Source organism: Eubalaena glacialis, chromosome 2 (assembly GCF_028564815.1).
Source record: "Eubalaena glacialis isolate mEubGla1 chromosome 2, mEubGla1.1.hap2.+ XY, whole genome shotgun sequence".
Taxonomy (NCBI): Eukaryota; Metazoa; Chordata; class Mammalia; order Artiodactyla; family Balaenidae; genus Eubalaena; species Eubalaena glacialis.
Window position 1 is genome coordinate 37,164,554 of NC_083717.1, and position 26,097 is coordinate 37,190,650.

A 26,097-nucleotide genomic window follows, 5' to 3' on the forward strand; every position below is an offset into this window, starting at 1 on the left:
GTTTCTAACAATAAGGCTTTATAATTATTCAGCTTGCTGCTCTCCAGGAGTGAAAATTTTCTGAAAGACAATGCCACAGAGGCTCCTTGTTTCATACATGGCGGGAGCAATAAATACAACTCAATTAACTGAAATACATGAATTTCTGCTTCAATTTTTCAAGGCATCCTTTGGTGCTTTCCACTGTTATGCTTAATCTAGGTGGATTAGGTAAATATCTTAAGTGAGGCGGGCAGCAAATCTTAGACTCTAAAGTTTGTTAATTTTTTGTTGCGCCTGTCAAGATCCAGTTCCTTTGGGGTGGGGAGAAGCCTGGGCAGTGAACTGGCAGGAAAAAATATTCACATAGTGTTCTGTGTCTCTCCCTGAAAGCCCCACTGTCAGGCCAAATGCTGTTTACCAAAGGTCTTAAAGGACCACAGACTGTTCCACAGCCTGATGCGTCAGCCTTATTTTACCAAACTGGGGCCCAAGGAGAAACAACCAAGATTAACCAACTCAGGGGCTCTCAAATGCTCTAAATTTCAGAGACCAACAAAACTCCTTAAATCTAATTTTGGTGATCAGCACATGGTTGCCATCTTTCCATTTTACCCAACAAGGTCATTAAACCAAAAATAAAAACCACTATTCTATCACTATGTCATAAAAAGACTTGTTCTCATTTAAAAATATAATGAAAGTGACATATACTTATAAAGACCAAACAATAGTGTGAATGCAATAAAGTAAGAAAAAGAAATAAAAGGTATAAAGATTGTCATGACTGTGTATGCAGTAAGTCTGAAAGAATCTACAAACGCTACTCTTACAATCAATAAGCAAGTTTATCAAGGTTACTGGGTACAAGGTTAATACTCAAAAAGTCAATTATATTTCTATATACTAGCAACAAACATTTGGAAACTGAAATAAAAAACATCATTATAGCAGCATCATAAAAATCAATATTTAGGAATAAATCTAATGGGAAGATATGTAAGATTTATACACTAAAAATGCAAAACATTGCTGAGAAAAAATAAAAGACAACCTAAATAAAGACAAAGAGCATGTTCATGGTTTGAAAGACTCAGTGTTACCGAGATTTCAATTTTCCCCAAATTGATCTATAGATTTAAGACACTCCCAAATAAACTCCCAAGAAGCTGTGTGTGTGTAAACTAACAAGCTGATTCTAAATGTTATATGGAAATGCAAAGGACCTAGAATAGCCACGATAATCTTGAAGAACTTTACACTACCAGATATCAATACTTACCATATGACTGTAGTAATCGATCGTGCTATCGGTGCAAGCAAGGACTAATAGAACAATGAAATAGAGTCCAGAAACAGGCCATATATTTATAGTCAACTGGTTTACAATAATGATACTACTGCATAAGATGGTTTTTCAATATGGTGATGGGCCAGCTGGGTTTCCCAGTAGGGGGGGATATTAATCTTTGATCTCTACCTTCACTAGATGTAAAAATTAATTTGAAATGGATCACAGACCCAAAGTGAAAGATAAAACAATACAGCTTCTAGAAGAAAACATGGGGGAATATTCTTCATGACCTTGGGATAGAGAAAGATTTCTTAAACAGGACACAAAAAAGCACTAGCTATAATAGAAAACACTGATAAAATGAACTTTAAGATTCATTAAGAACCTCTGTTCATTAAAAGACCATTAAGAGAGTGAAAAAGCAATCCACAGACTAAGAACAGTATATTTGGAATACTTATATCCATATCTAGAATATAAAAAGAATTCCTACAAACCAACAAGAAAAAGATAAACAACCCAATGATAAAAATGGGCAAAATATTTGAACATCACGTCACAAAAGAGGATATCCAATGGCCAGTAAGCATATGAATGGGGTGCTCAACCTCATTAGTCATCAGGAAAATTAAAGTTAAAACCACATCCAGTAGAATAGCTAGAGTTTAGAACACTGGTATAACCAAGTGTGGGAGGATGCAGAGCAACTGGAACTTTCATAGATTAGTGACGGTACATGGTACAACCCACACTGGAGAATTGTTTGCAGCTGCACAAAGGCCCAACAATTCCACTCCTAGGTAGGAGATGAACACACATGTCCACACACAAAAAATACTTGCATAAAAATATTCACAGCAGCCTTACTCTGAACAGCCCCAAAGTGGAAAGATGAACACAAAGGGCCATTAATAAGAGAATGGATAAGCAAATTGTGGCACAGTCATACAATGGAGTACTACCAAGCTATAAAATAGAACGGTAGCACCTAGCAACAAGGATGAATCTCAAGAACACTAAAATGAGTGAAAGATGCCAGACACACAGAGAGTGCATACTATACGACTCCATTTCTATGAAGCGCAAGAGGCCAAATTAACTTACGGTGCAAGAAATCAGTGGATGCCTCTGTGTGGTGAAACATGTGCGCAAGTGCAGGCCTGCACGTGTGTATTTTCTGTATCTATTTTGGGCTGGGTGGTTAGTCTATACAGTTCAATGTACAGAACTGTCAAAATCTATTGAACTCAACACTTAATATGAATTGTATTATATGTAAATTATAAGTCAATTAAAAAGAACAGTGGTTGAAATCCACAAACATTAAAAGAAAAATGTTTAACTCTCAAAAATACAGAAATGGACAAAGTAATCCAAAGGATGAACAGAAGTCAGAGTGTGGCGGTAAAGACAGTTCGGGGCACGAGTGACCTCGCCTCTGCTCTGCTGTGCCCGAGGGCCGTGACCATGAGGGTCACAGTGAGGACGGTGACGGCTGCTGCCATGACCCTGGCCAGGCACCACGCTCACTCATTTCATCCTTACGTGGTCCTCTGTGGACAGCATAATGATCCCCATATGATGATGAGGAAATGGAAGCACAAAGGTCTACCCCCAAGGTTGCACAGAAAGTAGATGAAGCTGGGACCTGAATCAAAGCAATGCTGAGGCCAAAGTCCACACTCTTCCCTGTAACACCACTTTGCTCCCTGCCCTTGCAGCAGGGGTGGGATCCGTTTCGTCTTTCCAGTGCAAGGGACACACGGCGTATCTTCCGGTCCTCACGACAAACCCATGAGAGAAGTGAGGCACTGGATCTCCACTGTAACATCTGCAAAGTTTTCGCTGTTTATCTAGTAACAATCAGCTCCCTCTGCTTCCCAATTCATCTCTGAGTCAAAGAAAGTACATAGCTAGCAGTAATATTTGCCTCCACACTATCTATAGATAATTTTCATTGCATTTTTAAAACTCCTAGATCATTCAGGCCACATATCTACATAGCCATTAAAAAATTATATTCCACTTAGAACTTAAATAATATTTGCTTATGAAAAGTCTTTCACATCCGCAAATGCAGCTCACTTACTTCCCCACCAAAAGGTAAGCTTCCATGGCAAATTGCAACCCACAATGGAATATATCGTTGAGAACTTCCAAATGCATTACTCATACAATTACAACAGATAAACTGACGTCTGCTGCTACAGTTTAAAAAATCAACTAGAGGACTTCCCTGGTGGCGCAGTGGTTAAGAATCCGCCTGCCAATGCAGGGGACATGGGTTCAATCCCTGGTCTGGGAAGATCCCACATGCCGCGGAGCAACTAAGCCCGTGCACCACAACTACTGAGCCTGCGCTCTACAGCCCACGTGCCACAACTACTGAAGGCCCGGTGTGCCTAGAGCCCGTGCTCCATAACAAGAGAAGCCACTGCAATGAGAAGCCCACGCACCGCAACGAAGAGTAGCCCCCGCTCGCTGCAACCAGAGAAAAGCCCATGCAGAGCAACGAAGACCCAACTCAGCCAAAAATAAATAAATAAATAAATAAATAAATAAATAATTAAAAAAAAAAAAAAGAAAATCGACTAGAGAACAGATGGTAAAATGTATCTTTTTTTTTTCTTTATTCCCTGACTCCATCAAAAGGGTCAGAATGGAACCCACTGGCAAAGGAGTTGGGGGTGAGGGAGAAATGGACACAGACTGCTAGAAAGTCCCCTTCCCTCTCCTGAGCTGGAGGGGGGCAGTGACCCAAAGATAAGACTGGGGAGGGAGTATCACACGTCTCCATGGGTTCAACACTCACAGGACCATGCTTTCTCCTCTTGTCTTTGTCACCTACCTTTGCTTGTTCGAGAGGCAGCAGTTCTGACATCTAGTGAGCTTTTTCTCCTGTCGTTATGTTTGCCTGACTGATTATCTGTGGAAACAATTAAATTATAAATTACCTCTGCAAAGGGATTTTAACAACATATTAGGAAACTTACCAATATAAAAGTTTTAAGAAACAAAATTTAAGCATTAGAATACCATTTAGGATGCCACAAAAATCAACGGAGTGCACAGAGATGAAGACTATGAACCATTACGTTTTAAGGGAGGCTGACTTTCTCAAAATGTCCCACCTGGTACAGTCATAAAGGAGTGCTTTTCAGTTTCCAGATTATGTAATCACAGAGTCCCATGATGCAAAAACTAGCAGAAATGAACTCAAGAGAATTTCACCTATTATATTTCTATGTAATTGAATAAAGTGGTGGGAAAATTTTGATCTCCATCCACCCTTGCCCCAAAGGAAAAAAAAAAATCTTTTTTGTATTTTTTTCTACAATACAAGCTCTAAAATGTCCCCGGGAAGAAGGTGCCTCTCTTTGGGAGGGTAGTACAGGAGCACTAGTCTGGGGTGTACTTCTCTGCCCTCTCTTCCCGTGGATGGCACCACTGCATTTCGAGGCCCAAACAGGGCTTGTCTTTGACTCCTCTCTCCCTCACCCCACGCCAATCGATGACAAGGCAAAGTTGACCTTCCTTCTCGTGCCCTCCTCTGTGCACCTGCCGGGTGTCACATGTGGTGGCAAGCCTCTCCAACCTGTCCCCATTTCACAGACGAGGAAACTGGGAGCCGTTGTGCAGACGAGCGAGCACACAGCTGGCGCTTGAGCTCAGCTCTCCGCACCTGCAGCTTCTTCTGTCTTCTCTGCCTTCTCCCGGCTTCCTCATCTGGATTCCTGCTCACAAACAGGATCCAAAGGCAGGCCCTTGGTACTCCTCCCCACAATCCAGAACGTTCTCCACTTGCTATCTGCTACCTTCTCTTCCATGTGGGCACTGGCAGTGACCTTGTCAAGGTCACTGATGACCTCCCCGTTGCTATATCTGAAGGACACGATTCAGTTCTTACCTGACTTGTGGTACTAGACACAACTGATCATGCTTCCTGGAGACTCCTGGTTTGCATAAGTCCAACGCTGGCTTTCCTTGCATCTCTTTTTGTTCCTTCCTAGTTTCCATCATGATTCATTCTCTCTTCCTCAGCACCACTGGTGTTCCCAAAGGTTCAGTCCTCTTAGCCCTCCCTCTCAGACAATGCAATCTCCTCAAGAGACCTCATTCTTTTCTACAGCTTTTCCTAATTCCTGTGTTGCTGTCTTAATCCCAGGCCTTTCTCCTGGGCTCCAGACTTACATCTTAACTGGCCACTCGTCACCTCCATCTGGACACCCTCAGGAACTTCAAAAGAGCTCACTATCCAAATGAACTCAGTATTTTCTCCTAAATCCCAGGTTGCTGAACGGCATCTACCTTTTTGCTTAAGTTGGAGACAAGTCATCCGTGACTCCTCCTCGTTCCTTGCCCTCAAGTGGTCAGATAAATCTATGGATTCGACCTCCTAAATACCTCTTTAATCTACCCCTGTTCTGTCCCTGTCCTGGCTCAGACACCTGTCATCCTCCTCTGGATTATAACGACAGCCTCCCTCATTGGTCCTACCGGCCCCAACCTTGCCCCCTTCGACCCATTCTCCACAGGCAGCCAAGTAATCCTTCTGAAACAAAAATCTGATCAGATCACTCTCCCAATTAAAACATTTTAATGGTTCATCACTGTTTTTAGGATCAGACTTAAATTCCCCAGTGTGGCACCCAGAGTCTTGTGGTATCTGGACTTCCTCTCTCCAGCCATCATGAACTATTTATGATGTGCTAGATCACCCCCCAAACCTCTCTGCCTTGGTGCAAACTGCTTACCCCCACCTAGGAACGCACCCCTCCGATGCCTCCTTCACCTGGTTAACTCTCGATCCTCTTTGAAGATGAAGGTAAGATGCGGTTCAGGTATCATCACCTCTGGGAAATCCTCCCCTAATGCCTCACCCCCAACATTGCTGGTAACCGCCTGCTTTACTGACTTGACTGACTTCCTCACCAGCTGTGAATGACACGAGGGCAGAAATAACCTTCCTCTCCCTTTCCTAGGTGCCCGGCACTGCCAGCACGTATGGATGCTCAACAGACACACGTCTGCTTCTCCAACCATCTGCATATGCCTGTGCACAAATCAAAGTACCACTAATACAACCACTCTGAGTCCAGGGTTCCCTTGCTCAAAACCCTTCAGCACCTCAGAGATAAAGAGGAACCTGCTGGCAGTCAAGGACAGGAACAGTCTGCCTGCAACAGCCTGCCTTTCACCTCTCGCTGTCCCGACCACGCGTGGCCTGTGCCGGCACAGCTGCTTCCCCGTCTGAGGAACAGCCTTGACATCTGCTCCCTCTGCCTCCAACCTATGACCCAGCGCCCTCTCCAAATGCTCACCCCTTCCAACTGCACCTCCTCTCAACCACACACAGGCCCCAGCGCCTCTCCTTCCTCTGAGCTTCGTGGACACAGTGTCCACAGAGCTGGCTGAGAAGACTGCGCCGTGAACTTCCTGTTGTTCCCCCGTTCAGAATTCTCCCTTTTTGCCACTCAACAAACATTTACTGGGCACCTACCACGTGTCAGGCTCTAAGCCAGGCGCTAGGGGTGTGAAGATGAATATGGTAGGGTCCATGCCCTCAAAGGGGGTAGTCCGGAGGGGAACAAACGCGGGTGAACTAAGAGTGACAGTCATGATGCTGGAGAGCAAAAGGAGCCCCAGGAGGAAGGGGCAGGTCTCCTCTGGGAGGGGGACAGGGAGGAGATGAGCCATGTTTTGCAGCTGGAGGCCGGCAGAGGAGGAAGGCACTTCCTGGAGGAGGACGCTGCCTGCGCAGATGGGGCAGAGCTGGCTGGAGGGAAGCAAGGAGCAACGTGTCCCAAGGCCAGGGCTGTGGCAGGAGTGGAGGGAGGCAAAGCAGGCTTGAACTTCTACTCAGCATTTAAGTGACTCCCCTATGGCAACACCCGACCTTCCTGCTCCCGACAGCCATGTTCAGCCCGCTGCTCTTCCTCTGAGTCCCTGCAGAGCTCTGCAGCTGGTTCTTAAAGCACCTCCACCTGCCGGGCTGGGGCTCCTGCAGGGAGGGCCGAGGGGCTCGCGGCAGGGTGACCTTGACCTCTCAACCAGCCCGCAGCCTGAAGGAGCCCGCGCACAGGCCCTCCTGCCTCGAGAGTGCTCCACACCCACGACTGACCCGAGACCTGAGGCAGCCGCGCGCCGCAGGAGGGAACGCTCAACAGGCCTCGGCCGCCGAGCTGGGCTCGGGCTCAGCACCGCCCATGACTTCACGTGTCTGCGCTCAGCTTCCTGTTCCAGAAAATGCGATCCTTCCGCACTGCCCATCTTTTTAGGAGAGGAAGGTTAGCAGGGTTTCCTTGGCCTGCTGGGCAAATCCAGGAGACCCTGGAGAAGCCGTGAGGAGCAGGAACCATCCTGCAGCCCCGCGAACGGGCAGCCTCCATCCCAACACCAACGCCGTGGTCCCCCGGGAGGAGCTCCGTTTCGGGTACAAGGAAGCTGAGAACCAGGTTTCTTGCATGACTTGCCCCTAAGTCACTCTGCTGGGAACAGACTTTCTGAGAACTTTCTCGGACACTCTCAACCGTCCAAGCCTTTGAGGGCCTGCTCTGCACCGGGACGCCCCCTCCCCCCGCCTCGGGGTCTCATGGACTCCACACTGCCAAGCCTCCAGCCGCTGCCCAACCGCGGGCTCCCTGCAGCCTCGCACACGGGGAGCTCCCTCCTCCTGCGCCCGAGAAAGCTCACTTTCTCCAGGTCCAGAGTAACACTCCTTTCAGGTCTGCCCAGCCCCCGCCCTGGCAGTGCACGAGAACACCTGTAAAATACGCTGAAGCCCTGCTCCGCACCACCCGACCCGGAACCTGGCATGTTGCTGGCAAGGCCCTTCCGGAACCCCTCCTCCTCCCCTGTGCTACCCATCCCCCTACTAAGAAGCACAGAAAGCAGGCTTCGCCAAGCAGAGACAGTCACTTGGCCTGGCACGTGGTGCCCGTGCACTGTTTTGGATGCATTATGCCCTGGCCTGTTTTCTCTCCTCTACACGATGGCAATGCTGGTATTCTCGTCTCTGGTCCCTCCTTCCATGTAATCTGTTACATACTGGCACTAAAAGCTTCTTAGAGGTCAGGTGTCATTATACTATTCCCTTGCTCAAAAATCCTCAAACTCCCACTGCCTACCGATGAAAATCCTAATTTCCCACCTAGCATCTAAGGATCCTTCACGATCCCAACTCCTTTTCACACTGACCTTTTTTATACCAGTCAGAATTTTAACCCTGCTCTTGCTCTTTCTAGAACACACTCTGTACTTTCCCTGTTCAGTAACTGTATTTCTGGAATGCTTTTCCTCTCACACCCATCTTCTTACTCAAATCCACCTCTCCCTGTCTGGAACTTCCCCCTCTTCCTCTGCCTTTCTCACCCACTAATGATCACTTCTTATCACTTTCTATGTGTCCCTTGGTGTCAATATGTCTCTCCTCTTTTCAGATTAAAGCCTGATTACTCTTGGGGCGCCCACAAGAACTGTTCCAGCATGTGCTTCAGAGCTTCTGGAGTTGGCCATCTGGATTTGAGTGCCAACTCTACCACTTCCTAGATGGATATCCCTGGGCAAATTATGTAGCCTTTCAGTTTCCATATCTGTAAAAAGGGAACTTCATCTATTAAGCGTCTACCCCTCTGGGTTATTGCAAGGCTTCAACTAAATACACCGTAAGTTAAGCACTCAGCACAGTGCCTTGTACACAGTTAACACTCAGAAAAACATGTGGGAAACATTCCTAGAATGAATGAGTGAACTGTTCCGGTACTGCTGAAAGCACATCATCAACAGCTGAAGGGATGGAAGACAAGGTCTTCTCCTTGGAGGCTCTTACAGACTAGCTGGGCAACCAGAGCACTGCCTGGGCATGGCAGAGTGCTGTAAAGCGTCCACACAGGCTGGATGGAGAGCCTCTGGCATGGAGCCGGAGAGGACCTGCACCATCACAGGTAAGGGCCAGAGTAGGAAAGAGGCTTGCTGAAGCCATGACATATGCTGGAAGGAAACAGGTGATTCCGGGACAGGGAAAAACATTTGCAGTCACATAGACATGGGGTGAGCGGATGGTGTCCAAAGCACATCAAGTCCTCACGAGACGGATACGACGTGAGGCGGGTCTGATGGGGTCCACCTACCTCCCCGTAGGCTGGTGGTGAAAGCATCCCTGCTAAAGCACTGTAGTCTGATACCAACACAGTTGCCTCTTCGAGCACAGATCATGCCAACAAACCACACTCCACTCAACACATCTTCACATAAGTTCATGCATTGGAGGTGACCAGTTCTCTCCCCACAGGCTGAGACCCACCCCAGGACACCTGTCAGATCGCCCACCTGTGCTCGGGTCCTTTGACTCATAAACCAGCCTGGGAGTCAGGGAGAGAAATGCTGCCATGGTGCTAGGAAAATACAGTCCCACCTACGCAACAGACAAGCTCGTCAGAGGCAGGGCCTGTTTTTATTTTTTTATTTTTTCAAAAGCTCAGTGAACCCTAAGAATGAATATGGGGCACCATACCTGTCTGAGTGTCAGACTGAACACATTCAGCTATTTTCGTAGCCTAAAAATGAATTTTAGAAGCCATTAGTTCTGAGTGCCTCGTTATACAGTAAGGGAAATCTTGCTGGGTCCCTGGGGTCCCAAGGGCTCTCCTTACATACCTTATTGTTGCCATTGCACGCTCTGACAATGGACACATAGTGTCTAATTTTTCTGCAAGTAGAAAACAATGTATTATTTCTCTCCTGGCTCTCTATTCTGGTGGATATCTAGCTAATTCTTCATTATGAAAGGAGCATCTCTCTTTCACAATACATACAATGCTTGGAGGAGAGCAGTTCTATTGTGTGTGGCCAAGGCCACCAATAAACAAACAAGAGTCTACAAGCATTCTCTGGTGTCTCTGTAGAAGAGAAGTTGACTCTTCAGTAAAAATAACAAAATCCTTCTGAGTCATCACAACACACAATAAAAAATACCTAGGTTTTAAAAATGTACTACATGTGAACCAACCCAAAGCCTTTAATTCCTTAACATGTTTTCATTTTCACAACCCTTTATATTGATGCTCTTCTTCAAGTTTCAACAAACAATCTGCTCACAGTCATTCATGGAAACAGCCACAGGCCACACTGGGGCCGAATGTGCGAGTCTAGAACAAAGCAACCGGGGCTTATCTCAGAAGATGCTGACTCTCCTCACTTATTTATTGTTCCTTCGATTTTTCAGCTTTTCCCCTAGATAATCCAATCCCTACAGTTATCTCCCCCAAATTTGGAAAGGTCATAAAAAGGCAAAGAATCAGAACAGAGAGCCCACACAGAGCCGTCTCCCTGAGGCAATCGCCAGCTGGCAGCAGAGCCTGGTGACCAAGCACGTGAGCCACGCGGTCAACGCAGAGGCCTGCAGCCCGGCTCCACTGAGCGCTGGCGGCTGGCGGCCAGACTCTGGGCCAAGCCTCACCTCTCTAAGTCTCAGGTTCCTCATCTGTCAAACAGAGATGGTCACAGTGCCGACATCACAGGGCTGTGGCCAGGATGAAATGAAGTGACATCTACCAGGCACTGAGAGCCCACCCAGGGAGGGAAGGGCTCACGGACAGCGGCAGTTGTTACAACCATCATCACTACACCTCCTCCTGGTATTTTTGTCCTTCTTTCATTTTCATGACTGAGAGCATACACTAGGTATGATTTTACATTTTGACTTTTGCATTTATCAAAACATTTTCCCCTATAATTTAATTTTCTGTGATCATCATTTCTAATGGTTGCATATTTTATCGTTGGGTATTCTACAATAATTCACATCCATAATTTTCCACTGTTCGTATTATTTAAGATAGATTCTGAGACAAACCATATGACATTTTTAGGCTCCTGATACACACTGCCTTCCAATCTGTGGTCACATCTGTTTCATATGCGTTTCCATAAATGAGAGTATTTAAAATACTTTTATCTAATTTGATAGTTCTGTGCAGAAATAACACATAGGCTATCAAATTAGATAAAAATCTTTTAAACATAGGGAGTCCACCAGTGAGTGTTCTTAGCACACAGCTCAGTAAAGTGGCATTCAGGTTTAAATACTTTAGTCTTTTATGTGCTCACACAGCTTAAGACTGTCGGAGTCTGGCGGCTCTGGGTCACCAGCTGGAGGTTCAGGCTGTGACCATGAGGAAGCCACCTTGGAAGGCCATTCTTTGATGGTACCTGACCTTGTTACAAGTCTTTCTTATAAATTTCTGCATGCAGTTCTCAACTTACTTAAGTATTCAAAGCAAATTTTGCAATAAGCCGAACATGGTATGTTGATTGAAGTACTTGTTTTTTCCACTTACCCTCCCTGTCCAATGACAGGTAGTATCTTCACATTTTGTTGTACATTATCTCCGTTTTTCTCTTTGGCAGAGCAAATTCCTTGCCATTCCTATAAATGGAATGTAGGCATCATTATACATTGTGTTCAAAACATAAACCCAAGAGCATTTTCCACCTCAGGTTTCTACTCCTTTACCATGGCCACTAAAGCTATTAGGATAATAAAATCATCCCAACCCCAAAGGCAATTTTGGGTAATCTGACAATTCTTTCTCAACCTCCCAAGTCCATCTCCTCCTAGACTGACAACAAAAGCCAGGTCACCACAGTCTAAATGGTCATATGTTTTCAGTGGCTTTCTGCTGGCAAGAGAGGCCCTGGGCCCACGAATGAGGAGCACCCTTTCTCGTCCAGGTTCCTCCTCTCACAAATCCTACCTGCCGCGGCGGAGGGGGGAAGTGTGGCCTCTGACCCTGCATTTGGGAGGGGGAGAGTCTCAGACTGGGGCAGAGAAGGGGCCACCCTCTGTGTTGTGTACCCTCTGCAGGTAGGGTGGGAATAATGAGATAACAGCCAGGACTGGGTTCAGGCAGAATAACCAAGTGAGACCTTAAAAGCCAGAGCTGCCATTTCAGAATGGAACTGCAATGGGAGAGCAGGTATGCCCAGGCTATGACCACAGTGAGCAAACAGGGGCTACAGGTGGTTCCGCTACTCTGAGAGTGGTGGAGAGAAGCGTGGGACGGAGCTGGGTTTTGTGACCACCTAAAACGTTCTGAATTTCTCCAAGAGTCACCAAGGTCCTTAAGCTAGAAAAATCCATAAAACCCACTGTAGGACCTTGAACTCCTAGGGTGTTTCATGCCCTTCCAGACCTTCCGGAGTCCCACAGGAGCTAAAGCTGACCCAGGTGGGAAGGGGAACACCATGGCAGCCTAGCTCAAGTCTCCTGTCCCTACTCTTACACAAAGTCAATTCTGAAATCTATGCTTGGGGCGTGGTGACCTGCATGCAAATGCTAATGGTAAAATCTCATCTTCAGACTCCTCTGGGAAAGTGGATCCAAGAGAAACCAGGACACTGACAGAAACAAAGGATGGTTACTGAGGCTTCCTGACGTCCTTCTGAAAACAATGGGCACCAAGAAAGGACTAAATTAAAAAACAGCCCAAGAGCCCAGCTAGGTGCTTACTTGCCCTGGAGCAGAAGGGAGGTGCGGGCCTTCCTCACTACAGTTCTGAGGGGAGAGTGGCCTGTGCCCGAATTGGGCAAGGACTAGACAGGGATCCCTGGGCAGGAATCTGGAGCCTGTCCTCCACATCCACAGCCCCATGCAGCCACCAGAGAAGGCTTCAGCAAACAGGTCTAAGAGTTACTTCTGAAGTTCACTATCAAGAGAAATACGGGAAGCTGACTGAGGTGATATTTGCAAAACTCTGTGAACATACCAACCACCACTGAACTGTATACTTTAAATGGATGGAGTGTATGGCATGTGAATTATCTCTCAACAGAGCTGTTATATAAAAAGAGAGGGAAAATATGGGAGACCGATTCAGTCAATCAATCAGCACTTCAAAACACATATTCAGGATTTTCTCCTCCAATCCTTTCTGAACAGAGTGGGTGGCTGCCAGATCCCAAGTCAAGGTGTAAGAAGCCATGTCAGCCAGAGCTGGACAGTCCAGCTAATGGAGGACAACTTAGGCAATGACTTTGCTTAGATAACAGAGTTGCCTGTAAGTTTTCCAGTCAACAATGGAAACAAAAAATATTCACTTAACACAGCTCATATTTCTTATCAAAAATACATCAAAAATCGAAGTTTCAGTTCCTGAAAATAGTAAAGTCCTACCTAGAATGCTGTTATGAAGATTAAATCTGGTAACACCCATAAACTCTTGCCGTCCTGACACACGGCAAAATGTCCAGTAAATGGCCTGTTTGGTTTCACACAGGTGTCTGTCTGTCTCTCTCAGGCTGAGCTCCTCTCAGAACCACACTAAGGCGTGCACCTCCCTTCTACTCCGGGACAAGCTCAGCACCGAGCTGGACTTCGCTGACTACTGAGACAGTTCCTTCTTGGTGGGTGCCCACTGCCTTAAGAATTAAATCATCATCATCCAGCTGTCCTACCCTAGGGGATAGCACTGTGCTGGCAGGTGGTAAACAGTCAAAGAACACTTGGGGCTTTTGTTTACTGAATGGAAAAGTGAGGCCAAAGTCAGATCACAGAATCCTGGCACCCAGGATAAGGGACTTGAGCTCTACACAGAAGGAGTGACATGATCAAAGTGGTGATCTGGTGAGACAAATCTCCAGTAGCGTAGGGTGGACTGGCCAGAAGTGGAGGGTCCTGGGACAGGGAGGCCTAACTGCATTCAGCCAACGCAGTCTCAGGGTGTGGGAAGAGGGCCCCGAACACGGTCAGGCCCAGGCAGTGGACCCTCAAAGGCAGGGGTTTAACAGACATCAAGCCTTGGTGATGGATTTGATGGAGGGGACTAAAGGGTAGGGAGAAACCAAAACCATTCCAGGAATCAAAGTCCAGGCAACTGTGTGGACGGTCAACGAGCAGTAGACAGCAGAGGTGGAGAGGGATCGGGTTTTTTGTTAATGGGGGATGAGAGAAAATCACCGTTATACAAGGTGATACCAAAATGACAGCAGGATGTTGAAACAGACCTTGGAAAAGACACTGGGGCTAAAACTGGGAAGGTGGGAGACATCTATGCAGAGCAGGAAAGATGCTCAACAACAAAGGGAGCTTTCTGAGGAACCAGCAGGGGACAAAGAGCCCTGGTAAACCTGGGAGGAAAGAGATGGGGGAAAAGTGGGAGAAGAGGGGAGGCGGCGAGGGAGGAAAGCTCCTGGCTTCCCAAGAGCTGGGGAAGGTAAAAGGTGTGAAGAGCTAAAGGGCTCTGCGACTGTACATCATTATCAGAGGCAGCCAGCCGAGCAGCCAACATTCCTTCAGCACCTGCAAGACAGTTTCTGAGGGGAAAAAATGCAAAATTTCTAAAAGAGAAGAGCCAATATAAGGCTCAGGTATCTGAGAAGATAGGAAGCCAGGGGTTCTAGGGCCCTGACAGAGAAGACCTGGGGAAGAAGAAATAGGAGAAGAGCCAAGAGGATACATAAAGGGAGGAAGGAAGCAGGAGTGTGGGACTGAAAATCAAGGTGCCTAATAGTATCAGTTTTACCTGAAAGGGGAACCACTGGCTGAGAACAGCAGGCACAGGAGGTTTACAGAGAGTGGTGTTCGCAGTATTCTCTGTTTGAACATCATCAGAATTTCTCCTCTGCCCCCAAGAATATCCAACTGGTTGGACACCTAGAATCTGACATTCCAAAGCCCCTCCCGGTCATCTGACCACTTCCAAAGGCTCCATCTTGGTTCCCAGCACATGTCTGAACTCTCTCCACTGACCATGGTACCATTGTTTGCCAAGGGCTGGCTGATTCTCAAAAAGCCCTTCTTCTCCCGAGGGAGACTTGATTAGAAAGGCCATATATCTTTCTCCTCAAAAAACTGCCCAGCTAAGTGGTCTGTCCTGCTGTAGTGTTGCCCGTGAACCAGCAGGGTACCAACAAAGGACAAACAGCAGCTTTTGCACTCTCCCCAAGAACTTGCAATCATGCAAAACAAATGCCCTGGTTCCTTTTCTTTTTTTTTTTAAACATCTTTATTGGAGTATAATTGCTTTACAATGGTGTGTTAGTTTCTGCTGTATAACAAAGTGAATCAGCTATACATATACATATATCCCCACCTGGTTTCTTTTTGAAATAAAGCAGTATAGAGGTTGACAATACGATAACCTTTCGTATTCTCTGCTCATAGCAAATACAGATTTTAGAGAACAGGTGTCCTGCTGTTGAGGCCCTTTGCACCTGGTGCCCAACGGCATACCTCAGGAGGCAAGACGCTGCTCACAGGGATCTGGGTGAATCCCAGGGCCTACAGCTAATCCACTGGGTGCCCACACCCCCATCTCAACTTGCTCTGCTCACTGCAAGGGCAGCTGCCAGATCAAGGAGCATGAGAGCCACCATCTCTGTTTCACACCCTGCTGAACCTCACAACAGAACTGCTGGCTGACCCAGTGGCAGCACTGGACCAAGCCACCAGGACTGGGGAGGCCATGGTAAAGCCCCTCAAAGGCTGCGGGGGTCTGGAATGGCTGCTGCTCTGGAGCTGCCTTCCGAGGACGCCCCTCTCGGCCCAGGCAGGGAACACTGGTGGGCCTGAACACCTAAGGGTCTGTCTCTTCATTCATCTCAGCCTTCGTTTCTCTATCCAGAGGACCTGCCACTCTGTCTAGTAAGAAAATCATCATCCTCGACAGAAAAGCTGAAGGCAAAATAGGATTCAAGCAGTGCCCATTTTTGCGATTCCCCTGAGTGCATTACCGGGCCCCACCGCTGGCCTGTTCTTTCCCTGTTCTCACTGCAAAGCCATCTCGTGTGCTCAGAGCCGCGGGAAAGCAAAGGACACCAGCCCACTCACGGTGTCTTCGAGGGGCCCAAGCCAAGTGGGGTTATAAGCTTTGCATAGCCCTTCTGCCCCCTCTGGCAGACTGCCCTTGTGTGCTAAGGGATAGGCACGGGCCAAATGCCACAGGGAAAGGGCATCACTTCCACAGGGCCTCCAGATAGCCGGCAGGAGAGCAGGTCACCAATTTTTCAAATGTTCTGAATAATCAGATTCATAGTCCCAACTTCTAAAAGTTAAAAAGAGCCCAGGGCTTCCCTGGTGGCGCAGTGGTTGAGAGTCTGCCTGCCGATGCGGGGGACGCGGGTTCGGGCCCTGGTCTGGGAGGATCCCGCGTGCCGCGGAGCGGCTGGGCCCGTGGGCCACAATTGCTGAGCCTGCGCGTCTGGAGCTTGTGCTCCGCAACGAGAGAGGCCATGATGGTGAGAGGCCCGTGCACCGCGATGAGGAGTGGCCCCCGCTTGCCGCGGCTGGAGAGGGCCCTCGCGCGGAGACGGGGACCCAACACAGCCATAAATAAATAAAATTAAAAAAAAAAAAAAAAAAGCTTGCCTTCAATTTAAAAAAAAAAGAGCCCAGCAGAAAAGCCTAAGAATGACTATGGAAAGCAGTAGCCTTTTCCTTCTCATCATATTTTAAAACCTAGTAACAGTGAGGTGCTGTCAGAAGCCACAGTTCAGAGAGAGAAATAACCTTTCAGACTGAGCCTGCCTTGCTTTGCCTACCCCTTCAGCACCAGGGTGCTGTAACTTCTCACATCACAATGCAATGACTACTTTTATCTGTATGTTTTGCACCCTGGAATGAGTTCTCTAAGGGATTTTTGTTTTGCCCTTCTTTCTATACCAGAACCTAGCACACCTGGCATTCAAAAAATGCTGAATGAATGAACGAGGCTCAGAGAACTGATGGGCTCCGATGTGTTCTGAGAATGTGTTAACTCACTGGCAATCCTTTACCCGGACCATTTGCCAACAGCTACCACTTAGAAGATCAATTATTAGAAAGATCAACTTACTCACTTATTACAAAAATGACAACAATGATTTTAAGTGTCAAAGTTACTCTTATTGGCTGGTCAGGTTTTATATACTTTCTTGGCCTCAATTTCCTCATCTGCAAAATGAGCATAACAGAGATAACACTACCTACACTTCCCCAGGCTTCTGGGAAGAGTGAGACTGAGATCACCTGGCTCTAGCAGTGCTCAGTGAGCGCTAGGTCTCCTTCTTTCCCTCTTTGTTATGTGAGAGTAACAAGGGTAGTGACCTCTTACTTACCTTGCCTATCCTGATGCATGAATTTATAGTATCGAGCAAATCAGCCTTTTTTTCATTTACAGGCACTTCTGCTAAATCCTTCCCTATTAATTCACCTGACTCATAGCCCATTGTTGTTTCAAATGCTGGATTTGCATACTGGGGGGAGACAAAGGAAAAAACATCATGTGAATTAAAAGAAATTTTGAAAAGAGGACAATCAAAGATGTTCAACCTAAACCATCATATTTTTCCCCCAGAAAGCCCAGGAGCCTGGCGCTCACTACGACAGTTCTAAAGCCACAAGAGCACAACCCCAGAAAAACCTTGGAGTCTGGAGAAGCCTCTGCTCCGATGACACCGGGCTGGGCTTGCTGCCTTGTTCTCCTGAGGCTGCAGGGAGGGCAGCAGGCCCACTCCACTTAAACACCAGCAGAGGAAAGAAGCTGCATGGAGACAGACCCAGGGCTGCTACAAAAGGGCTGTTGAGATTATGATACAGTGGAAGAAAGCACCAGACTGGGAGTCTGAAAACCCAGGGTCTACTCCCACAAGTCACTTAACCCCTCCAAGTCTCAGTCTGCACATCTGTTTAATGGGAATGAAACACTTATTTCACCTCTCTCATATGATGCAAATGAATAATGAGTTTGGAAAGCAGGCTACGAACTAGGAAGTGTTTACAAATGCAAGGCTTTATGGTTAAATTTCAAATAGGACTGTAAGACTAGAAGAAAATGTATGGGAAAGCTGTGCATGTGCTAATAGGAACAAATAATGATGATGATAAAACAATAATCATACTGTTTAAGGTTTGTTTTCCTTGCTAGGCACTGTAGTAAGCACTTCACACACAGTAACTCATTTAATCCTCAGAACATCCTTACAAAAGGTAAGTCGTTGTTAGCGTTAATATTATTCCCATTTGTACAGATGAGACAGCAAATTGAGATGGATTAAGTCACCTGCCCAAAGATGCCCAGCTAGGAAGGGGCCGAGGCTGATTGGAAGCCAGGCCTGACTGATACCAAGCCTGTGCCCTCAACCACTGGCCAATGTCACCTGTCAGGGCACCATCCTGAATGCTAACATCATCAACTCTTTACCAAGAAAGTCACTAGTTAGATTAAAGTGAAGAACTGGAGTGCTCAGAACTAAAATCAAAGTGGGGTTCATTCTCAGACAAAAGGAACATTCCTCGGGCACAACTCCCTCTTTTGCTGTTATATGAAAATACACGTTACCTGTTTGCTGTTATATGAAAATACCTGTTACCTGTAAGCCATGTTATCTTCAGTCACTTATATGAAGCCACTTTTCTAATAATGGATAATTTGTGAAGTAATTGCTAGTTTATTTTTGAAATTTTGAGTAGCTTCTAGTAAATTTCTATAGGTGTAAACTATCTTCAAAAACAGTAAGAAAGGTGAGAGCGTGCAGCCCTTATGGGCAGAGCCTCTCCTTGCTGCAACAGTCTCTCTCTACCCAACTCCACCGCAGAAACAATCTTCTGGATAAAAGTCCCTCCTTGCTAAGTAAATAAACATGCAAAAAAGTGAGAAATAATAAATGCTAATGCCATATTTCTAAAGAATATTTTCTAGCACATTAAGCAATTATTGGAACCTTTTCTTACCTATAGGGGACTTATTTTAAATTATATATTTTATAGATTTTGTTTGGATAATCCTCTAAGGAAAAACTGGTCCCTTGAACTTCAAAGAGAGAAAAAAAAAAACACCACCATACTGAAGGGGTTCAATCTTAAAAATGCAAACAAACCAGAAATTCAGAAGAACAAACTTCCAAAACAACAAACCTGTACAATGTGGTCTTCACTTGTAATTTCAATTGCTTCTTGACTTTTCTCTAATGCAGTGAACATTGAGTTACAAGCCCTTTATGGGTAGAAAAGAAAAAGGACTGCTTAATGTAAATATTATAAAATGTAATACAATCTTGGAATATTACATTAACTTATTTAAATGTGTTCTTTGATTATAAAGGTAACTAATGCTAACTCAAGAAAAAGTAGGGGGAAATATTAAAAAGCATAAGGAAGAAATAAACGCCTCCTGCAACCTCAGTACTCGGGATCATGACTATGCACAATTTGGTGCTTTTCCTTCATTCTAAGGACAAGTGGGCCAGGTGGAGCACACCCCAGGGTCAGATCACAGCCCTTTGCTGGCTGTGGGACATGACTGAACCTCCCTGGGTCTCTACCTTCTCACCATCTGAAGGGTCCTTGTGAGGACTCAATGAGAAAATGGAGTCAAGAACCCCACACGAAGCCTGGTAGAAAGGAGGCAGCCCATCATCTGTAGCTATCACTTTCAACAAATTCTTTGCACAAAACTGGGATCATCGGGATCATGAGCTTTGTTCCCTGCTTCCACTTAGCCTTATATTGTGAGCATTCTCCCTTGTCCTCAGTGTTTGAAAACATTTTTAAATTGCACAGGTAACAAAGGTTTATTTTTTAAAAATTAGAAAATAATAATAAATGAGATACTACATCATACCCACTAGGATATCTACAATCAAAAATAGAGATAAAAACAAGTGTTGGTGAGGAACCCTCATACACTGCTGGTGGGAGTGTAAAATGGTGCAGCTAGCTGCTTTGGAAAACAGTCTGGCAGTTCCTCAGGCTGTTAAACATAGAGTTACCATATGGCCCAGCAATTTTACTCCTAGGTAGATAACCTACAGAAACGAAAACATACATCCACACAAAAACTTACAGCCCACAGGTGGAAACAACCCTAAAGTCCATCAACTGATGAATGGATGAATAAAATGTGGTATATCCATACAATGGAATACTATGCAGATATAAAAAGAAATAAAGCCCTGATGCATGCCAAAATATGGATGAACCTTGAAAAACATTACGCTAAGTTAAAAGGACCACATATTGTATGATTCTATTTATATGAAATGTCCAGAAGAGGCAAATCTATATATACAGAGAAATTAGATTAGTGGTTATCTAGGGCTGGGGGTAATGAAAATGTTCTAAAATTGTGGCAATGGTTGCACAACTCTGTGAATACATTGAACGCCATTGAATTGTGTACTTTAAATAGGTGAATTGTATAAGATGTCAATTTTATCTTGATAAATCTGTTTAAAAATAAATGAGATTAAATCATCTGAAATCCCAACACCTACGCATATCAACTGGTGTTCTAGGCAATTTCTTGTGTAAATATACATGTAATACGTATACTTATAAAAACAGGATCATACTCTACAGTTTTATCATCTGCTTGTACCACTGAACCATATACATTAATATCTTTCCATATCAATAATTAGTTCCTTATCATCACTTTTAATAACTATATAATATTCTATTGTAAAATTATACCATAATTTAGCCAAACAACTTCCCCATGACTGGGGAATGCTTTCAGTTTTTTTCTTGTATATGCCTTAGAAGATGAAAAAGAGAAAGCAACTGTCTACTTGTTCATAAAGTGCAGAGATTACATTTATAAAACCAATAATTATAATGCTTTTACTGTATTCCTGGTATTACTAAACTGTTTAGCTAAATAAGACAAAGCAGCTTTAGCCAATAAAAATTAACTCTTCTTTCTTGGCATATAAAAATCAAGTGAATTACCTCAATAAAGCTGTTATTTAAAAAAACAAGAACCAAAAAACAACGAGAAGTAAGTTCCCACCTCTGATATAACAAGCTTGGAGGAGACGGATCTGTGAGAAGCCCTACTGGGTTTTATCACTCTTTTTTAATTTTTGCAGATCTGGTAAATATAAAATGGTATATCATTTTCATTTCTTTGGTTACTAGTGAAGCTGAACATTATTTCATGTTTATTGGCCATTAATATCTCCTACAAACTGCTTGTTCACAACATGTCCTTTTAAATTTTTTCTACTGGGTGTTTCCATTTTTAAACTGATTCATCAAAGCTCTTTATGTATTTAGGATATTAACCTATCTGTCCTGTATGTTAAGAATGTATTTTTCCCAGTTTGTTATTTGTCTAAATTTTTAACATTATTTAAGGTATACTTACTGAGACAAGCTTAACATTTTTATGTTGTCTAATCTGATTCTCTTCCTTTATAAAATCTGGCTTTCACACCATGCTGAGTTTAAAAAGACTTCATTATCCAAATACATATGTTCACTTACATTTTTAGTACTTATGTGGCCACACTTTTTAACATTATGCACACTGAAATTTATTTTGGGACTGGGTGTGAGATTGGGATATAACTTAATTTTCTTTCCAGTTAATAAGTTGTCACAGTTCTATTCATTGAAAAGTCCACCCTTTCCTGTGTGGATTTAAATTGCTATGTTGAACACATATACTTATGTTCTTAATTCTTAAATTCTTAAATACACGCACGTCTATTTCTAGACTTTACATTCTAGTTTACTGATCTAGCAGTAACACAAAGGTGCTTGTTATAGCTTTTTAGTGCATTTTAATATCTCTCAGAACAAGTCTTTCTCTATTGCTCCCAATTCTCTAGCCCTACATTTCCCCCTTCCCTTCATATCAATATTTTCATATCTCCCTTTATAGTGGACATCTCCCTTTGGTTGTCAGCTGGCACACAGAGAACAAAGTAGAGCATGAGGAGAGACAATGAGTGCAGTTTTGAAAATGGGGGTTACAACCTACAGGACTACCTTTGCCATGTGCTGCGTGCAAGATCTTGGATGTAAGTCAGTTAACCTCCCTGGGTCTCGGTTTTTGCATCGTGATTCGTGATTTGATGAAATAAGCTCTAACATCACCTCCTGCTCCACAATTCCGCTCTCCTCTCAGAGAGGGCAGTAGCCCAGCTCACTGTGGGAGTGCTGCAGCCAGGCTGTGGAAGACCCAGGAATGAGAAGGAGGCAGGCCCAAGGCCAACCATCCATCTCAAGTTTCCCTGAAAAGTTTGGCAATAAAAAGGAGCTCTTTTGTAGACCTCACTAGCCCTGAAACATCTCTGCTCAGCAGCACTTCTTTGCTACCTCACACTTCATTTCATTTTGTCTATGAAGTATTTTCTTCTCTGCATGTGATACCCTGTGCTGGTCCCTACCAACGTTAATACACCAAATTCTAATCCCCTTATCTCTGCCTTGGGCACATACAAACAGAATGATTTCATTCTCTCTTTGATCCTGGTAAAGGAAATGTTAAAGAATAGTAGACCACCCAAGGAAGAGACCTAGGATGATAAAGAGCTACTGACATATTTTTCACTTCTGTCAACCTCATATAATTTTACTAATTTTTCTGCTTTTCTCACTCTACAAAGAACTAGGTTTCCACTCATCAGTTAAAAAAAATAACGGTTTAGCAAGAGCAAATTACAAAATGCTTATTGTAGAGAAGAAAACATGTCACCTACCAGAGATAATAATGTTAACGGGTTGGGTGTATGTGTATATTAAAAGTAATTTTTTAATTAAAAAACAAAACAGATAATTCAGTATATATACTTTTGCACCCTGCTTTTTCATTTGCTATTATTTTGGTGCCCCATCTTTTTTTTTCTTTTTTTGGCCACGCCATGTGGCTTGTGTTATCCTCCCCGACTAGGGATCAAACCCAGGGCCCCGGCAGTGAGAGCGTCAAGTTTTAACCACTGGACCGCCAGGGAAGTCCCCACTGGAGCCCCATCTTTAAATGCTGAGTCTCCAATCACTAACATGACCACCTATTAGACATCCAGGCAGACTCCGAAAGCATTTTGTGAGGAGAGATGCCTTCGCACCACCCCATCCCATTTTAGCAGGAGGTCAGTTACAGCCAAAATGTAGCCGCCCACAACCGATGTCCTCACTTGCAACAATGCCCTGTGTGGTATGGTCAGCTTACCAGAAGCAGCAGAATTACCTGAGTTTCAGCTGTGGGCGCACCAATCCAAACTCCATCTGGAGCACTTCATTGTAACAGGCCATGGCGCTGGGGTTTTCTACATACCTCTACAAACAGAAAGGGGATTTTGTGGATAAACAAATGTGTACCTTTAAACGATTAAATACATATATAAAAAATAATTCTTTCCAACAGGCTTCTCAACTTGGTACCTGAAATCTAAAAAATAATTTAGCTTTCATGATGAACAGGAAGTGAGAGATGAAAACTTATGGGTACCAAATTAGCTTTTAAAAAATAGTACTTGCACATATCTGAGAATATATTAAGAAACCACTGAGTTGCACACTTTAAGTGGCTGAATCGATCAACTATACCTCAATAAAGAGAAAAAAAGGCAGAAAGAAGGAAGGAAGGAAGGGGGGGAGGGAGGGAGGAAGGGAGGAAGGAAGGAAGGGAAAGAAAGGCAGAAAGGGCAAGGTATTTGCTGGAAAGAGAAAAAAATAAAATAATTTTTAAAATAAATTAATTTTAAAAACTGTAGTATACTATAGTATAACCATTTAATGGAACAGCATGCAGCTATTACATGCACTTATATGGAATGATGTACGAGACACACTGTCAAGTAAAATGAAGAAATGGAAAATTGCATTATAATTATTTTACATTTTTATAAAAATATTACATCAAGTTTAAAATAAATAAATAAATAGCTGAATTACATGGTATATGAATAGTATCTCAATAAAGTAGTAAATAAATGGAATTAGAAAAAAATAGGCCTCCATTCCTGGGCATATATCCAAAGAAAACTATAATTCAAAAAGATACATGCACCCCAACATTCATAGCAGTACTATTTACAATAGCCAAGACATGGAAGCAACCTCCTAAGAGTCCATCGACAGAGGAATGCATAAAGAAGATGTGGTGTGTGTGTGTGTGTGTATATATATGTACAGTATGTACAATGGAATATTACTCAGCCATAAAAAAGAATGAAATAATGCCATCTGCAGCAACATGAATGGACCTAGAGATTATCATACCAAGTGAAGTAAGTCAGACAGAGAAAGGCAAATATCATATGATATCATCTATATGTGGGAATCTGAAAAAAAAATACAAATGAACTTATTTACAAAACAGAAATAGACTGACAGACATAGAAAACACACTTATGGTTACCAAAGGGGAAAGGATGGGGAGAGGGATAAATTAGGAGTTTGGGATTAACAGATATACACTACTGTATGTAAAACAGGTAAACAACAAGGTCCTACTGTATATCACAGGAAACTATATTCAATATCTTGTAATAACCTTTAATGGAAAAGAATCTGAAAAAGTATAAATATGTATATATATATATACATATGTATATTTGTATATATATATGACTGAATCACTTTGCTGTACACCTGAAACTAACACAATATTTAATTCCACTAAAAAAAAAGTTCAAGGAAAAAAAAGAGCGCTTAAGAACGCTTTTCTTTCACTGCCTTGAAGTAAGAGGATTTTTGATGTCTACATGTCACTAGCAGAGCCTAGAATATACAGAAGGAGGAAATTTATTAACTAAAGTCCTATCTATATTAACTTTCAGAGTCTATTCACTTATTCAAGAGCAATATGTTGTCCTCTTTCGAGCTGTACAAGCTCACGGTAAGCAAAAATATGCTTGCACATCTCTTTGCAGCTGAGTTTCACAGAGGTAACTCGCACTCAGGCAACGTTCTCCTACAGTAACTTCAAACAGCAGCTCAACTAAGCTGACAAAGGATTACCCTCCACGGCAGAGGTACTGGCAGAGCCATGGCTTTGCCCAGTCTCTCTTATTGCTGTGGACAGTAACTGTTTTGTATAATAACCTTTACATAATGGAAACATCTCAACAAAGCAAATTTACATGGGAATGGGAAGCCTGAGCACCACCAAATTATGTATTTCATGAAGACATCTTACAAGTCGCTACGTTCTGTCACGTAGTTACATTCAGATGTAAAAAAATATTTGTGAACATTTACTCACCCCTATTTCTGTGCACAGCTCTTGCTTTCACCTGCTCAATACATGGATAATACTCTATCTGACCGAGGAGGAAGCTGAGGCTAAGAGGCAGGGCATCTGCAGGCCACTATCGACAAGCCAAAGCTGGACCAATCTAGGGCATGGGGCCCCTTGTGGAGCTCCTTCTACTGCCAGTGAAGGCAGATATCCCTGTTTGAACAGTGCTCAGGGTCTTGTCTTTGTGTCAAGAAACCTAAAAATCCAGCCCCAAGTTCATGCCTTAAAAGCTGTATGATTCTCAATGAGGCCCTTAACCTTCCTGAGCCTGCTTCCTCACCTGCAAAACAAGACACCCTGCTCCACCACAGATGACCATGAGAAAGCACTCTAACTGTAAACTGTTGCACAAACATAAAGCACAGTGACTGCCGTCCCCTGGGAGGGAAGGCAAGGCCTGCTGGCCATGGGCATGATGGTTCCCGGGCCTGCAGGCCAAACACAGCCCTTCTTACCCACAGAAGTCTGAGAGAGGTGACATGCCTACCAGCTCCCCGCTGCTGAGAGGGGAGGAGAGTGCTGGCCCTGCTGCTCACTCCTCAGTCAGCCGTGACCCCTCAGGCACATCCAGGAACACTGCCCATCTGCAGAGGCGCCCACTGCGGACCAGGCAGGAATAGGGAGGAGAGATTTCCGGGTATAGTGCTTGTGCCACTCCAGTAGACAAGGGGTGGGGGACTTGAGATGGACAGGTGTCTCCAGCTGTCCACGCGCTTGCCTGGCTTCACCTGCTATGCAGGCGAAATCTTGGGACACGGAGCCATGTGTATTATGTGTCATGGCCTCCCATGCATGCAACCAGAGTTTTCACTGGGTGTG

At 44.3% G+C, this 26,097-nt stretch overlaps 1 protein-coding gene across 4 annotated transcripts in view; it reads right to left on the reverse strand.

Moving 5' to 3' along the window:
• Positions 1 to 26,097, reverse strand: part of PDE8A (phosphodiesterase 8A) — a 124,607-nt gene that overhangs the window by 54,400 nt on the left and 44,110 nt on the right. For all 4 annotated transcript variants that reach the window (XM_061179881.1, XM_061179880.1, XM_061179879.1 and 1 more), the window contains 7 exons: positions 23,224 to 23,312; positions 19,164 to 19,242; positions 17,366 to 17,503; positions 11,611 to 11,699; positions 9,929 to 9,980; positions 9,786 to 9,828; positions 4,122 to 4,199 (listed from right to left, as the gene is read on the reverse strand). In XM_061179881.1, the coding sequence (XP_061035864.1) occupies positions 4,122 to 4,199; positions 9,786 to 9,828; positions 9,929 to 9,980; positions 11,611 to 11,699; positions 17,366 to 17,503; positions 19,164 to 19,242; positions 23,224 to 23,312 (568 nt within the window). The remainder of the gene's footprint in view (positions 1 to 4,121; positions 4,200 to 9,785; positions 9,829 to 9,928; positions 9,981 to 11,610; positions 11,700 to 17,365; positions 17,504 to 19,163; positions 19,243 to 23,223; positions 23,313 to 26,097) is intronic.